The sequence below is a fragment of the Odocoileus virginianus genome, chromosome 5 (genome assembly GCF_023699985.2).
Source record: "Odocoileus virginianus isolate 20LAN1187 ecotype Illinois chromosome 5, Ovbor_1.2, whole genome shotgun sequence".
NCBI classification, from domain to species: domain Eukaryota; kingdom Metazoa; phylum Chordata; class Mammalia; order Artiodactyla; family Cervidae; genus Odocoileus; species Odocoileus virginianus.
In genome coordinates this window covers 62,300,371-62,318,511 of record NC_069678.1, presented here as the reverse complement: position 1 = coordinate 62,318,511, position 18,141 = coordinate 62,300,371, and the positions used below count along the sequence as shown (strand labels likewise).

Sequence of the window (18,141 nt, the reverse complement as noted above, 5' to 3'; positions counted from 1 at the left end):
CTTCTTTTCTTCCTCTTGCCTTCCCAGGAAGCTCCACACAAAGCTTAGTCTATCTCTAGTTCTGAATTTGGTGCCTGCAAGCGGAGAGCAGCTAGTGTTTTCATTTGAAAGTGTCATTAGTGTAGGACATATCGAACAGTGATTAGGAGGCATCATCGGGACTACCTGGATGATTCTTGCACATACTGGCCTCCCCAGGGCTCATGGGCCCATCATTTATGGTGGTGGGGGCCCAGGAATCTGCATTTGTTTACAAGCAAATAGGATTTATCTTGTATCTCTAATGAATAATAACCTTGACCTTAGTGATGAAAATCCAATTTTCATAGTTGAAAGCACCAACTATGTACTTTCCTTCATTCCTCACATAGATAATCACTTAAGTCCTCACAGCTATGACCTTAACTAGGCGCTGAAGTGCAGTTTACATTACGTGGCTTTCCCTGGTGGCTCAGATGGTAAAGAATCTGCCAGCAATGCAGGAGACCCCGGTTTGATCCCTGGGTCAGGGAGATCCCCTGGATAAGGAAATGGAAACCTACTCTAGTATTCTTGCCTGGGGAATCCCATGGACAGAGGAGACTGGTGGGCTACAGTCCATGGGGTCACAAAGAGTCGGACATGACTAAGCGACTAACACTTTACATAAAGTCACCCATGGAAAGCGTGTAAGTCAATGGCTTTTAGTATATTTCCAGAGTTGTACAATTATCACCATAATCTATTTTTAAAACATTTTCATCATCCCCCAAGGAAACCTTATTCTCATTAGCGGTCACTGCCCAAGTGTTGATATTATTACCCCCGTTTTTAGAGGCAGGAAAATGGAGGCTTTGGACATTTAAGCAAACTACCTCCAACCCCCAGAGAAAGTAATGGAGCTGAGGACCATTGGTCCGACTTCCTTGCTTCCAGAACCCATGATGTTTCCACTATACCATGACCCCCTTTCAGGCACTTAAGACAGATTAAACATTTGTTTGGGGACACATGTGTACCCGTGGGTGATTCATGTCAATGTATGGCAAAAGCCACCACAATATTGTAAAGAAATCGTCCTCCAATTAAAATACATAAATCATTTTAAAAATATATTTTGGTGAGGAGGATAATTTGAGGTTCTGGCTTTATCCTAACTCAGTAGTTTTAGGTAATGTATTTTCCCTTCCCATGCTGGCTTTGTAGGGTAAGTGAATAGGTTTTAGAGATAAACAGCAAGGTCCCACTGTATAGCACAGGGAACTATATTTAATATCCTATGAGAAATCATAATGGAAAAGAATATGTAAAAGAATGCATGTATATGTATAACTGAGTCACTTCACTATACAGCAGAAATTAACACTGTAAATCCCCTACACTTCAATAAAATAAATTTTTTAAAATGTTTTCGTTTTAGTTCATTATGCAGCATAGTCTGATTTTAAGAATTACATTAGAAATCAGCATGACTGGGGACTTCGCTAGTGGTCCAGTGGTTAAGAATCCGCCTTCCAATGGAGGGGATGCAGGTTCCATCCCTGGTTGGGGAACTAAGCCTGGAACATGCAAAAGGGCAACTTAGTCTGGACCACAACACGGGTCACTAAAGATCCCACATGCTGAAATGAAGATCTGCGTGCTGCAACTAAGACACAGTGCAGCCAAATAAATAAATATTTTTTAAAAACTCAGCATTACTGAAAGCCAAGAGAAACCCGTGTTTGGTTCTGTCCCTGGTTGTACCTCTGTAAGACTTGCTTTCTTCTTCTGTTAACTAAGGGAGTTGTTCCAAATCTTTTATTGATTCATTAAGTATTATTAGGCATTTATGGTGATTATGCTAAATGCTGGATATTCAGAGAAAATGATGGCAATTTTAATACCGGCTATACTTAATTGGGCAAAAAATATGTCAGACACTGTCCCAGCTGTCATTCCATTTAGTTCTAACTTTCAAACCTGGTAGATAGTGAAGATCATTCTCTTCTCTATGAAGTTGGAGGTATGTCGCTTAAATTCCCATGAGGAAACTTAGGCTAGAAGGTTTAAACAGTTTGTGTTGGTTACCCAGCTGAGATGGCTGAGGTCTAGATGAGTCCAAAGCCTGGACCTTAGTCCTTACACTGCTATCTAGGCGGGCAGAAGTTGTTCTTACCTTCGCTACTCATGTTTCTAAATAAATACTTGCAGCACAATGTGAAAGTAAATAATTCAGTGAAGGCTCTAAAGGAGGTTTAATTTTCTCACCTCTTTTTGGGTGGGTCCTGAGAAGGCTCAAGCCAGATGAGCCTCTGGGTTCTGTTGGAGGCATAGCTGATAATGCATTTTCCCCCTCTCCTGTAGAAGCTATTTGCTTCCTATCTGCAGGTGGATGTTTTAGGACTACTTCCCTCCTGTAGTACCAGCCAGAACCCTGTCTGTTAAGCAGTACTAGACTGGGAGGGACCAGCACCTCTGGGATATATTTGCCAACTTGAGTTTTCTCCTGTGGCCTCCTTGGCCCTGTGTTTACAAGGCTGTGCTTGAATAAACTAGACATTCGGGGCATGCTTCTGCAGGTGTTCCCCACCAAGTACTGTTGGTCAAAAAGTTCATTCGGCTTTTTCCATATGATGGAATTCCATTCCATTCGTTTTTCCACACCCAAATGAACTTTTCTGGCCAATTCTATAACATCAGTAACCAAAAGGAAAGTCGCTTTCTCAAGGACACAGCTTGCATGTGGGTTTCTAAAGAAACTTGAAGGCGGTTTGCTGAGCCTGGGAGCCAAGCTTGTCAAGGCGCTGGGAGCTAATGGGAAAGCCATTTCCTGAAAATGCGGAGTTTTTAATAAGTCTTGTCACTGTGGAAGGCTTCAGAGTGCTGATTTGGAAGAGTTCCTGAAGTGGGGAGGAGGACACAGGAAATCTCAAATGACTTTTTATTCCTGGGAATGGCTGCTCTTTTTGAAGGATTTTTAAAAGCTACTATTTACTGAGCTCTTATTGTATGTAAGGAATAAGTGCTATGTAAGCACTGAACCTCACAAAAACCCTATGAATTCGCTATTATTGTCACCTCTGTTACAAATCAGGAAATGGTGTGCATCTAACCTCTCCATATCCACTCAGCTGGAAACAGGATTTGTTGTTGTTGTTTTAACTTTCCTTTTACATCCTATTTTTTTTACCCTAAAATCTTGAAAAAAAATTTCAGCCTGCATTTATTTATTCATTAAAATTATACTGTGAATCTGAGCCCAGGGAACCGTATTCATTGAGATATGAGTTAATGATTATTGCTGAAAATAATGGCATGCTGGAGCCGTTGCAGGCAGGCTTGTTACCATGGTATTCAATATGCGTGACAGGCACCCTGGCTGCGAGAGACTGAAAGATGATACAGTGAGGAGGACCTGGGAGACATTCGTGTAATCATATTAGCATCACATTTATTCCAGAAAGGCTGACTCCTTGGCTTCATGTCTTAATGTCCAGATTTAAACTCACCACTCTCAAGACCTGCTTTCTCTACTTAAATTTTCTTGTTGAAATATCCATCCCTTTAATACTTTGCCTCTCCTCCTGCAACAAGTTTTAGAGATATGTTTATAACATTTTTATTATTAAGTCAGATTTCACCAACAAGTATAATTTGCTTGACACATCTATTTCATATAACAGAAAGACCCAGCCTTAGAAGCTGCTCAAAAGTCTAGCTGTTGATAGTCAATATGATTCTAGCATAACAATAGAGTAGAAATTTTAGGATCACCAAGTTTTATATAATCTAACTCAATTTTCCCCTTTATAAGTTAGGGAAAGTAGACATAGGGAGGCTTAAAGCCTTCATCAGGCATAGAGATTGCTTATACAGAGCTGGTTTGTACAGAGTTGCAGTTTGACATTGTTAGTTATTAGCTTTTGTGACAAGTTTAGATTTATAATTTCTGTGCTTAATGATTATACTAAAAAAAGCACCTCTTTACATAAAATGATGTACCAGAAAAATTTCTCTGTTTGGATATGGCATAGATGAACATTTCATTTGAAAACCATACAAACAGCCTCACAGTAGCATATTTTGAAATGTCGAAAACTAGTCTTCAGCTCAGAATGCAACATTGCAACTGTGCTTTAGACTCAAACAGTTGCTTTGCATTAAGTTATTTTTAAATCATTTTTTTTAACAAATATTTCTCCATCTTATTCCATAATATTCCATATCTGTGGCAGTGTTGCAGGGGTCGTAAAATTGAAGAAAACAGTCCCTCGGAGGATTTTATAATTTTACAAAGGAGATAAGACTCATGGGAAACTTTTATTTAAGGTCCTTTAAGTGTCATTTGAAGCATCAAAGGCAATCTAGTTCATTTGGCTCCTAAAGTTGTCACAGACCCTTGGGATAGTAACTGGCTTCTAAATGGACTAGATATTTTTCTTTGTGAAAAGGCTTAGCAACAGTTGAGGGAAGTGGGTGCATGCTTCCGAGCATGTGGAATATAAACATTCTTAAAGCACCTATTTCATCATGTCACTCCCCAACTACAAATCCTTTCTAATGGTTCTTTATTTATTGGCAAAGAGACATTTATTCATTTACTCATTCAAAAAATATTTACTCAGTGCCTAGCTTATGTGTAAAATCCAACTCCTCTTCCTGGCTTGAAAGACCTCCAGAGTCTAGCCCCATCATTTCTCTTCCATTGAGTTCAGTTTTATTTCTAAAAGCTCCCCTTATGCAACTGACTTTGTGTCATAACTACTGACTTGCAGGGTCTCTAGATTGTAAGCTATTCTACAATAGAAGTGATCTTTTTATCTTTGAACCCCCATTTTCCAAACATACAGACCTGTGCAGAGTAAGTCCATTTGAAGGATTTTCTTAAAGCCAGAGGATGTAGAACATAGGGTCCATGTGGACAGGGAGTTTGTTACATTCATTTTTGTATCCTTAATATCCAAAATAGGCCTGGTCCAAAGTACTTAGTACTTTGTGTTTAGTACTGTGTGACAGACCCTCTCTGTCAGCTCTGAAATGTTCTCGCCTAAGCTCTTTTTTCTTTTTTCCTATTTAAATCTGACCTCAAATTCAGGCCCAAGTCCCATCTAATCCTGCCTCCCATCTCCCCCACCTCCCCAACCCTCCCTGAACTCTGACAGCACCTTGGGTCTTTGCCAGGCATACTGAGTTCATACGGAGACTGCATTGCACTGTTCACTATTCCTTCTTACTTTTTAATTTTTAATTTCTTCTTTCAACTAGAGAGCCCAGTCTAGAGCTATATTTTACATAGTTTCTGACTCTTTCAGAAAGGACATGATTGATTCACTGAGTTATTAACTAAGCATAGTCATTTAAGTCTGGAAGGTAAAGGATTTCAGGGTTTCCAGTTCCCTTTGTCCTTAATGGATGGATTCCTAAGGACCTGAGCATTTGTGCGGGCTTGTGCACACGTAGAACCCTGAGTGCCAAAGACTATTTTAAAGTGCCCTCCTCCCAGAATAAACGCATAGCCATTTAAATGCCCCACCCCACCCCCCTTTTTCCCCCACTTTCAAGGTGAAATTTTAAAAGCCTAAATGGAGATTGAGGGTGCAGGGAGTGAGGAAATGAAGAGTTAGGAGAGTGGAAGTAAGGGAGTGGAAATCTGGCACCATCTGCAAAGCAGTCAGCTTTCCATTTCTGAGAGGTTCCACGTGCATTGTCATGAATATTACTTACAGTCAAGTTACTCTGGCTAAAGGCTGAATCTTTCCAACATGTGGAACTGATTTGCTTGCCTTTTCCCCTCTCACTCCCTTTGAAAGCCACAACAACAACAACAATTCAATAACCCTTCAGAGGCTTTATTGCATTTAGGGAGGTGTTTCTGTCTTCTTTTGCCTTTCTTTGTTCTCTGGGTTCATATTTACCCACTGACTCTCCTGGTTTCAATGCTACAGTAGGAAATCAAGTGATCAAGGCCAGAAACTTTGCTTGCTGAGATTATTGCTTTAGATTTCCCCTGCTAAATCAGACTGCAGCCTATTCCTTTTCTCCTGTAATTTCTTTTGAGGGGTAGAGTGGACCAAAACTAGCAGCCCTTTGTAATGGTGACACTTGTCACCGATTTGTGACTCTCTGCCAAGCTTCCTTGCTATTCAGAGCTTCTGTTGGTATGAAGGGTGTTAACTGCCTTCAGATTAAGGAATTCATAATTTGAGTTCTTTTGCAAACTTGAAGTAGCCAAGGGGCTATGTGTGTATATACTTAGAGCCTAAAGAGGACAGAGAAGGAAAAACAGAGGTAATGGGGGAAGACTCTATTAATAGCTTGTTGAGAGAAGGGGAAGTTTTTTATCTTAAAGAGAAAATCCATTTTCTTCCCTTTTTCGCTAGCTGATTGAGTGACAGGCCAAACTAACGGTCTGATGATTTAATACCTAAATTAATGGGTGCACACATGCTTATTTATGCTTACTATGTACAATACACTGTGGTAAGGAATCATGGCATGGACCAGTTATCAGAGAATTTACAGCAAAGTCAGAACCTAGAAGTCCAAAAGAGTGGAATGAAATAAAATGTAAACAGTAGTTGGTTTTTACTGGGTGGTCAGAAAATAGATTATTTTTCCCCTCTTCTTCCTTTACATATTTTCAATTTTTCTACAGTGTATGTATTGTTTTAATTGTAGCGTAGACTGTCTTTATTGCAGAGATTCAGAGAATGGAGAAATTACCTTTGGGAAGTTGTTAAGAATGAGGTGGAACTTTAGTTGGTAAATATTTAAACAGGTATTTTTGCTCCCTTATACCTTTAACCATCATAGAATTAACTGTCATTAACAGAATAGTGTTAAGAGGTTAACATAAATGGAATAGAAGAATAATAGAATAACTATCAAGATTGTTTGAATAACTATCATAATGGTATGTGAAATACATTCATAATGTTTTTAGTGTAATCTATATAAATTTATCTTCACATGAATCAGGTTAACATACATGAAGTTCCTAATGCTGGACAGATAGTAGCATTAGCTATTATTGTTTTTTATATATAGCAGCTGTAAAACAAAATAAGGAAGTCTGTTGGGCAGGACATGTCTGCACAGGGTACCATTTGCACAGGGTCATCTATTGTATACTGATTAGTTTTGTTTTAAATTCCCAATCTAGGCGTCTTCCTCTACTATGATTTTCAGTACCTAAGCATTTCCTTTTGTCATGATCTGCAATAGCCCTGTTTCTTGCAAATCACCATGGTATTCAAGATCAGTTTTTTATAGTAAGGATCAAGCATGAGACTCTGTACTTATTTTTTCCTCTGTAAGCTCTCAAGGTGGTGATCTTGTACAAATGGTTCTTTGTAGAGTTTAGTTGTAACTCTGAATGTATGTCCTTTTTTTCCGAGTGTGTCAACTCTTTGAAAAATGTTTGTCTTTATCTATCATAAAGGAAATTCATGCTCCATTTTGAGATTGGGGGGATGGGGAGGAGGGAATATATGTTCTGGATTCATTATTCATAGGCAAGCCCTGTTACTATTTGAGTCATTTTCTATATTTTACCTAAGTTTTCTTTATTAAGATGATGATTATATAGAGGATGATACATATACTTTGGAGTAAGGCACATTTTGCACCAAGACTTGGCCACTTACTTAAAATGTTCTACATTTGGGCAAACTAAACTTCTCAGAACCTGTTTTCTCACCTGTAAAATGATGACATAGTAACTATTATGAAGAGTTGTTGTATTAAGTGAAATGTGTTGCAAAGCACCTGAATCCATGCTGTGCCCTTGTTAATATATATGGTAACACTTATGTATAATGTAACCCCTCACACATATAATTAGAACAATATGTGTATATTTAAATGCTGATTTTAAAATATGAACAATAAGAAAAATCATTGTAAACATTTTTATTAGCTGCACAATATATTTTTGATCGGATGAAGAGTGATTAATTGGTTCCCCTGTTATTAGTCACTTAGGCTTTTTTTTTTTTAGTGGTAACCTTTTTAATACTCTTAATAAACTATTTTCTGGAGCTACCTGTATCCAGAATGAACAAGTTTAGAGATTTTTTTCAGTGATGGGGATTTCTGGCACCAGATTTGTGATCTCAGAATGTAGAATGATGAGAGTGTCCCTATAAAATGTCATTTTTTGGACTGTCTATATGTTTATCAGTGTGAGGTTAAATAGTTTGGTAAAAATTAGACGATCCCTATTCTGGGCAGAAGCAATCCCTTATAACCTAGTAGAGTATGCTTAGGGGAGAATAAATTTATACATGTTTTCTTCCCTGAAACTCTTAAAAATTAAGTTGTCATTAATTCCCTGTCCAGTGGTTGTTGGAGTTTGTATTAATGACAGCACTTTCTCTTTTAAGGGTTAATGTTGGTCAACATCTCAAGATAACAGTGGTGACCTATATTTTCTTCCCCTTTGGCCTCAATTCCTAGATGGTAGGAAGAGATCCAGAGAGGAATGAAGCTGTTAGTGAATTTGTCAGCCAAACTGGCTTGCGACAGCGAGCTGTAAACATCAAGAGAATAAACTTTTGAATTAAAATTCAGCTCTGCATTTTCTTGGCAAAGATCAGGGAAGGAGACCAACAGAATCTCATTAGATTTGTAGAGGTATTTATTTCTCTGCTGCGGTTTTGTACTCTACCATTCATTTAAACATCTAGTTAAAATTTGGCAGAGCTGTTGGCGGAGTGAAGGTGGGGCCAACTGTCTGGATTGACCATCTTATTGAACACTCGTGTAACTGTTCCTATTCCAGTTAAGTAGAATTCTCTTGCCCTCTGTTAATCAGACTCAATTAAATGGAGAGATTTGGGAGGGAAAGATAGTGGGTAGGGAGGATGGGTCAATGGAGTGAGGACTTGGTGGGAAAGTAGCCACCACCACCCCAGCCCCCTGCCCGTACACACCTACACCCACCCACCCACACACACCAGGATGTCTTTGGTTTATTCTTCTCTTGCAAGAGAGGTCTGGGGAAACTAGATTCAACTGTTACGTGGCTCTTTAATTTCCTCTTGGGGGGAGGAGGAGGAAGACAGTTCCTAGGAAATAAAAGGCAATGTGATTAAATTGCATTATATAAGTTTAGATCTTCCAAGATGGATGAGATTCTAATAAAGACACCTTTATTTTTTTTCTTGCTGAAAATTCAGGTTAGTACAGTACCATTGAATGGGAAGCTGAACAACTAAGTCATGTTGTATACCTAAGGTATGAGAGAGTAATTAATATGTAGCCTCAGGGAAGGCTCAGGAGACCTTATCTTTGCATTGCTAAGTAACTCCTCAGTATTGGTACCGTCCAGTTTCATCTGGATTGCAGAGTGAGGTGTAGATTCTTTTTTGAGTATACCCCAGTTAATAGATTATTGTTCTTTCTAGAAACGTAGAAATAATTTTTTAAATATACAAAAAAAGTTTGTCTAGGGTACATTTTAAAGAGACTGCCCAGAGTGTACATATAAAGTATATTTATTGCAGTATAGCATATACACAACACAGTGTACAGTCATACATATATAGCCCTTCCAAAAGCAAACACATCCTTGTAACCAGCACCTCGATCAAAAGACAGAACATTTCAGCATCCCACAAGCAGCCTTCACATCCTAATCAGTTGAAGGCAACCACTATCGTGGCTTCTAATCAGCTAGACTGGTTGTGCCTGGTTTTGAACTTGATATAAATGGAATTTCATTCTTTGTGTCCTGGTGTCTAGCTTCTTTCACCCAGTGTTGCTTGTGAGAGTCATCATGTTGATGCATGTTGCAATTGTGTGTTCATTTCATCTCACCCAAATACTCCACCATGTGAATTCACACAGTTTGTCTATTCTGTTGCTGATAGGCATTTGTATAATTTCCAGGTTGGGGATCTTATGAGTGGTGCTGGTATGAACATTCGTAAGTTTTTCTTTTGATAAACATGTACACATTTCTGCTAGGTATATACCAGGATGGGAACTGCTGGGACATAGGATATGCAAATAATTTAGAAGATAATGTCAGTTTTCCAGGCTATGTGTTTTAATGAGAGAAAGGTCAGTTTCATCTTTAGATCAGGGTATTCAGTTGCCCTAAGCTTAAGAATTAAGACATCTTCTTGTTGTTCTTTTAATTATGGAAATAAATATGACAGACAAAAAGGAGTCGGTGAACTATTATCCTTAAAATAACTTTTTCAAAAAAAAAGACACCTCACCCATTTTAATGATCTGTTCATTTTTCAACAAAGTGTATTTTTATTTCGAGTATTTGGCAGGAATGAGGAAGAACAGTGGGCAAGAACAAGCCTTTACTTCCAGGGATTTGTGCATTGAGGAGACTGACTTCAAAACCCCCTCCAGCTTGTGTTCGAATTAAGAGTTCAGATGTCTGGAATTCCCTTGGTCCTCCAGGGAACTGGAATAAGGGAAAGTGACAACTTGGAAATAGAATGTGGAATGCCCACTCCACCCATCTATACCCTAACTCTGTTACTGAGAGTAAATCCTCAGAGAGGATGAACAGTCTGACCTTTTGGGATTGCTATGTCATGCTTTAAGAAAACGTTTTTCCACTTTCACTTTTCAAATTCTCTAACAACCAAGAAATTCTTGCAGTCACCAAAATGTCAGCTAGGTATACTGTTTGGAATTCCTGGCTCTCAAATTAGAAATAGAATCCCCAGAAAACTCTATATTCTATTCCTTTCACAATTTTAGGTAGCAACAAAAAGTCTCTGTGACTTTTAATTACTCCTGTGTGTGTGTGCGCTCAGTTGTGTCCGACTCTTTCTGAACTGTAGCCTGCAAGGATCTTCTGTCCATGGGATTTTCCAGGCAAGAGTACTGGAAGAGGTTGCCATTTCCTTCTCCAGGGGATCTTCCCAACCCAGGGATTGAACTATTTAATTACTCCTGACACTGGTTTTATGTATAAAATGTTATACATATATAAAGTGTTACATATATAAAAAATGTTATACCAGAACATTATAGCTTGCTTAAAATGAAATGGATAGAAAAAAAGTAATACTCTTTTTTATGCATGCAGATTATCCTTAAGAAAAAGATAATGTGAATAAATTTATTAGCTTTGCTAGAAAAAATGCCTGTTTTTAATTTAACCTAGGTTTAGACTTCAGTACTTGAAATTTTTTTTTTTTTTTACCTGTGATGCATTGAAATTTTGAGCTTTAGTTTTTAATCTGTAAAATTGGTTTCAGATCACTGCCTACCACATAGAGTTATTGTGGAGATGAAATGAGATCATTTATGTGAAATTGTAAACTATGAAAGTACTAAGCCTAATAAGCCTTTGAGAGCTGGGCTTTGCAGGCCTTGCATTTTAGGAAAGACTATTACTATCCATTAATCTAGAGCATAATGGAAATTCACTGTATACCTTGAAATCCTGTGTTTATGACTTTTAACCTTGCACCAGACATGGCTGGCTGACCTATTTAGCTGTGTTACTTGTCAAGTTTCTTCTGACTTTTCACTAACAGCCCACACCCCTGTGGGGAAAGGAGAGGGGCAAAAAAAATGTTTGCTTGGTGATATCGCCAAGCTATTATTCTAGCAGGCCACCTTTCACTTCTTGGGGTGGTTAGAGGGTTGTGTAAAGTAAGGAGTTTGCAGGGTCACTACTGCTCATGTCTGTAACTTCTTTCTTTGAAAATTTTCTTTTACCCACCATATTTATTCGGTGTCAAGAATATAGAAATGCTTACAAGCCATATAACGCTCTACATAAAGTATTGGCTGTCATTAGTAATAATTACCAAGATAATGAATGCGTAAAACAGGGACCGAACACAGCCTAGCAAACACTTCCAGGCTTGTATTCCTTATTACTACTGAGGAACTCACTTTTCAACAAAGAAGAGGGAAGGATCTGAGGTTCCTTACTAGGTGTGGCCATTGGTGATGCTGGCTTGAGCAAAGTGGATCTGATTTGCTTCCCAGGATGCGGGATGCTCGATCAGTTCCTCTGGCAGGAATATCTTCCAGGGTAGGACAGATGATGTATCCCCTGAAATTTCACTGCCAGAAATGAAATAAGAAATTGACCACACTCTTTCAGATCTAGAGACACTACATGAATTATGTTAATTTTTAATAAAAGTGTACTCTTGGTACCAAGCAGGTTGTAAAAATCAAATTATACAAAAACAGTATACATTGATCCAGTCTCTAAAAGCATTGTAGTCTAGCTAACTAAGGTATTCTCCAGAAAACTGGGGCTGGAGGTCTGCAGATTCATAATCCCTTCTCCAAAACAAGATCTGTTTTGGAATTCAGGATCCTGGTGTACCATGATGTCAAACACCCTGAGTGAGATCTAATGCAGAACCCTATAATCAGATGCATTAATACATCTGCATCATAAAGAGTAAATCCCCACGCTGAGTGGTTTAATAAAGACTATAAATACAAGTTAGGATTTAATGCCAATAAGTTCAGATCATGTCATATTTTGTTAGCAAATGTGTTATGCACACCTTTTGATTTTCAGGGACTTTTGAATTTTGGAATTACACATAAGAGATTGTGGATCTGCGTTATATTTGGGTGTTAGCTCCTAACAGGAGTGCCTTTCCTATGTGCTAAGATACCATGTAACAAGTGCTCATAAGACACTAGGGTGAGTAGCACCATTTTGGGGGGGGGGGCTGTGTTCAAATTCCAGCCATGAAGAGTGACTTTGGGAAGGTTATTTAATTTCCCAGGGTCTTAGTTTTTTGTCTTTGGAGCTGCAGGAATTATTAAGATATGCACATGAGGTACAATGTACATTGCATTAGGCACTCTGTAAAATATGTGGCCATTTCCTCATCTATATAAGGAGATAGTAATGGTGCTTGTCACAGAGGTGTTTTATGAGTCCTAAATAGAGTAACCTGCTTTCCTATCAGCAGAGTTGTTCTTAGGGAAAAAAAGACAATAAATATGAATGAATGAATGGCGCATTGAAAATTCTGATATTCATAATTAGAATTTTCCAGACTGTAATTCCATCCCATTCCATCTCAATCCTTCCAAACTGCTTCCCTTTCCCCAGCGGCAACCGCTATTCCACTCCTCCCCTAGCCCCAGCGCCTTGATCTGTCATTTGCACAGCACTTGATGAACTTAGCACTTGTCTTCCTCACCACAACCATGCAGGTGTGTGAGGCTGTCTGGGAAGCTGTCCCAGATGCTGACAAACCCTTGGCAGTGGGATAGAAAGGAAAAAGGGAAATTTTGGCTGACATCTCCAGATCTGACTGCTTGCTCATCTGGAGAGTTCTAGAGGTATCTTTAAAGTTTAGGATAAATGATGAGGCTGCTGTACTTTTTCTTCCCCTCCAGCCCCTAACAGATACATTTCTTGGGTTCTTTCTCTATTTTTTTTCTTTCCTAGTTGGTGATAGTTCAATCACTTGTGATTGGTCAGTAAACGTGGGGTTCAGTGGAGTTGTAAGTCTGCAAGATGTAAATCCAGCAGTGGCTGCAGGAGTGGGAGGCGAGAGACCAGGGGAGGAATGTGTGTGCCGCAGCTTGGGCTGATGTCTTGGCATGGTTGTCATATTTCCTGGCATGTAAGGGCTGGATCCTCTCTTAAGGCCACACATATTTGGCAAGCCCTATTATACTACTTTTTCAAAGGGGTACTTGGGTAATGAAGGTGATAGATAATATTGGGTAGGTACCAGTTGGACAGGGACATGAGAGAATATGGAAAAAATCCTTTTTAAAGAGCTTTATTACATTAGATTGTAGTGTCTGTAAACAATTACTGCATTCAGGGAGTTGCAGGGCTTAAATGAGAAACACAGCTTTGTCAGATTATACCAGTCGGATAAAATGGCATGGGCTCCGGAAATCTATAATTAAATGTATTTTTGAAAATGAAAAATATAGCGTAACATCTGGTTTATTTCACGACAGAAGTGCCTGGGTATTGCTTCCATCAGTGTGATTGACTCTGGCTGATATTTGGATTTCTCTGTGTAAAGTAACTATTTTAATTAAATTTTTTCTGCTTGATTCTCTTTGTGCTGTAAACAGATTATTCACACACATGCATTCATATAGAAAATGGTTGCCTTATTTAGAAAATCTAATGTTTGTTCATTTTCTTTTCCTTGCAGCGGATATTCAACTCCTTTGTTTACACTGAGAAAATTTCAAATGGAGAAAGTGAAGTGCAGCAGGTAAGAGGTGACGGCACACTTGGCATTCTCTGTCTTTGGATTGCTTTTGGCTTCATGACTCTTTCCAATCTCCATGTGAGGTTGTCTGTTGCTCTTTATATATGATTTCATACACATCTTAAGCAAATGGTGACAACCTCCCACCTAGGTTCTTATAAGCAATCAGAATAATGGTTATAGGATGGTTTTCTGCTATTCATGCTATCCATTGAAAATACTATTTAGTTCCTTGTTATTTTTTTGGAAATTCCAAAACTCAAGATTTTAAAATATTAGAAATGATTTCATCTGCTATAGGGAAAAGTGCTCAGGCTTTGGAATCAGACAAACCCCAGGTCAAAATCTGGTCTTTCTACTTATTTCATGACTCTCAGGAAGAAATTTAGCCTTTTGAGCTACAGTTTCTTAATCTTAAAATAGGTGGAAATATATCTGCTTGATGGGGTTGTGAGAATTAAATGAAGTAATGTCCAGTTAACTGAGAATAAGTGAAATGCATTAGGTGGATGGCCTGATGTAGAAGTAGCTCAGTGAATGTTGGCTTCTTTGTTCTTTTATTTTTCTTTCCTCTTTTTGTTTTCTTCCATTGCTGCTTCTCTCCCGTCTTCTCAATGCTCTGTGGGGTCAAAAAGTTCTAAGGCCATATTCTATTCACTTTATTTATAGCTGGCTTCAAATGGACTGCTTCCTAAGCTAAAACATAGTGTTGGTGAACTTGGTCATAAATAATTGATCTGTGCTTGAAAAAATAGGTGTGGTAAAGAGGATTCTGGGTTTTAATTTCAGCTAATCTACCAACCTCATTACACCATGTGACTCCCAACTAGTAATTTGAAGCTAGATTGGAAACTTAAGTAAAAAACAGGACCAAGCTGAAAACCAGAGTGTAACAGAGTGTTTCCACAGAATAAAAAGATAACTATAGGAAAATATAAAATAATTTAAACTCCCTGAGTTGCTGCCTTTATCTTATTCATGTTGACTTGATCAGAACTTCAAAAGTGCTATGCAGAAGGACAAAGTTTTCAAGTGTCATTAAAGTGAAGTTATTTATAGGATAGTTATTTATTTATAATAAACTACTGTGGTTTCATCTTGAAGTTCAACATCTCCTGTTTATAGACATTCAAGACGTTTATTGGTTTCTGCAGGTTAAATTTAGACAACATGAGACATTAAGCATGTACCCCTTTTCTTAGCTTTAGATAATTATAAAAACTAATGACCTGAAATTGTAGGGAATGTGGTTTGTTGTATCAAACCTTACCTTCATGATTCTGTCTTATTTTTATTCTGGCAAACTGGAAAGTGCTTTAGGGTCATGTAAAGGGTTTTTATAGGAGAAGGTTTCTACACAAAGCATGTTCAAGGAGACTTACTGGGAGACTAAAAGCCATTTGATAAGGTTTTAAAGAAACTGATCCAAGGATATCAATTTTGTTGCCTTTCTTTAAGTAACAGATACAAGTTCTTCTTTTAGATGTTTTTTCTTGGTCAAGGGGGATGCCATAGGGCACTTGGGATCTTAGTTCCTGGACCAAGGATGGAACCTGTGCCCCCGGCATCGGAAGTGTGGAGTCTGAACCACTGTACCCCCAGTGAAGTCCCTCTTTAGCTGTTTTTAAACATGAAAGTTGTTTCATTTTCTTGGAGTGATGTCCTTGCTTTTTAAAATCCAGCTGTGAAAAAGTTTGGAAATCTTCTATAATAATTTTCAAAAGTTATTAGCAGCTTATTTAGTGCACCTATAGAAGTATGGTGATTTCCATATATTATCATATGGGTTTTTCCATATAACCCTGAAGGAAAGATGCTATCGTTATCTTAGATGAGGTTGACAAAACTCCAAAAGATAGAATAAGTTAGCCACAGTCTCGTGACTACTAAGTAAGAGAACTGGTTTTCAAAATAAGTTTGACACTAAGTTATACCATCTATATTTTTATTTTAACTGGGTTTATTTTAAAATCTGTATTTTCTTACAAAACAGAAAGTGTTAGTTGCTCAGTCATGTCTGGCTCTTTGTGATCCCATGGACTGTAGCCATGGAATTCTCCAGGCTAGAATACTGGAGTGGGTCGCCATTCCCTTCTCCAGGGGATCTTCCCGACCCAGGGACTGAACCCAGGTCTCCCGTGTTACAGGCAGATTCTTTACTACCAGGGAAGCCTACAAAACAGAAGGCTGCTAAACTATCTTTAGTTGAAGAAGGTAGATGAAAGAGACTCATCACCTCATCATTTCTGTCTCCTCCCTTTTATTGTCAAAATTTCTTTCTTAAATATTGACCAGGAATGTACTTTTTAACTTTTCTTTAATTTCTCCAGTCTCTCTAGAAGAACCTTGGACAAAATAAATCTTATGCCACTTTCACATCCAATATTTGGAGATAATTATCATGTCATTATCGTTTAGCCTAAAACTGAAAATACCCAGGTCCTGAATAATTTTTTCTTCCATGACAAGGTTTCCAGACGCTTTAAGTGAGTATCTGCTCTGCCTTCAATATTATGATTCTCTTGTGGCTTGAATTGGACTAGAGTTATCCTCACTCTAAATTGAGAGAACAGAGAACTCCTGACATTTACTTGACTTGATTAATAACTGCCTGGGAACTCAGGGCCCTGTGATCCTGGACAGTACTCAGGATGAAATCTTTAGGAAAATGCTTACCTCTGTGTTTCCTATTCTGTCCCCCATCACGGTGGCTCACACTTTCACACATATTATCTCCTTGACACTATAGAATAACTATAGATGGAGTTTAGCTATAACTAACCAAGTTCACAAAGGTCAAGGAGCCTAGTTGTTAAGTAACTGAGCTGACTTTTTAAAAATTGTGAAATATATCAAACATGTAGAGTATATAAAACATGTATGAGTAGAATACAGAAATACTTGATTAAAATGAACATCTCAACCTACAACCCATCTAAAGAAATCAAGCATTCCTGGTACTTTAGAAAGCACCCGTGTAACCTTGTCACCCAAGGATAATACTGTCCTGATTTTTTGTTAACCATACCTTTGCTTGTGTGTGTTTGAGATATATATATACACCCCTAAATTCATTATTTGATTGTTTTTGTTCTTTATATACATCTCAAGTATATTATGTTTACATATCTTGCTACTTTACTGAGTATTATAATCCTTAAAATCACCTCTGTTGATATATGTAACTAAGGAGCATTTATTTTCAATTATAAGCATTCCATTAAATGCAGTTTATGTATCTGTTTTTCTTTTAATGATGTTTGGGTTGTGTCTAGTGTTGATTTTTATTGTTTTAGTCTTATCTCCTGGTGCAAAATTTAAGTGGAACAATTCTTTGACTTGCAGGAACATTATTATCCCTGACTTCTGCCAATTAAATGCTTTTCCAGGTACCCTGGGTCAAGGGAGAGATTGGCTCGGGTGGAGAATTCCTTCTCTAAAGTAGAATTGCTGGGTACCAGAGTGTTCAGTGTGATTGGATAATGCAAAACTGCTCCCTCAGTGGTTACCATGGGTTACCTTTCTACAGACAGTGTCCTGGAAATGTGCTGCTCTATAGCATCTTCAATACTTGGTATTACTGAGTTTTAATCTTTTGCCAGTTTGGAATGTTGAGATTTTATCTAACGAGTTTAATTTGTTTAAGTTAAAATGACTGTTTACCATGTTTATGGTTCATTTTTTTGTGTGCTTATTATTGTGTTGAATGTCTACTAATGTCCTTTGTCCATTTTTAAAATTGAGTTGTCTGTTTAGTTTAGAAGTTTAAATATTCCACACTTCTAGATCAGCTCTATCCAAAAGAGACTTCTGTGGTGATGGAGATGTTTCATACTGGTGCTAGTCAGGCAGCCACTAGCACTTGTGGCTGCTGAGCACTTGAAATGTAGCAATAACTACTGAGTAATTAAATTTTACATTTAAGGTAAGTAGTCACATATGGCCAGTGATTACCACATTAGATTTCCTTAAAGATTTA

General features: G+C 38.0%; 1 protein-coding gene across 1 annotated transcript in view; it reads left to right on the top strand.

The window, feature by feature from the left end:
* The window catches only part of CACHD1 (cache domain containing 1), a 230,899-nt gene that overhangs the window by 75,946 nt on the left and 136,812 nt on the right, over positions 1 to 18,141 (top strand). The window contains exon 2 of the mRNA XM_020877747.2: positions 14,103 to 14,165. Within this exon, the coding sequence (XP_020733406.2) occupies positions 14,103 to 14,165 (63 nt within the window). The remainder of the gene's footprint in view (positions 1 to 14,102; positions 14,166 to 18,141) is intronic.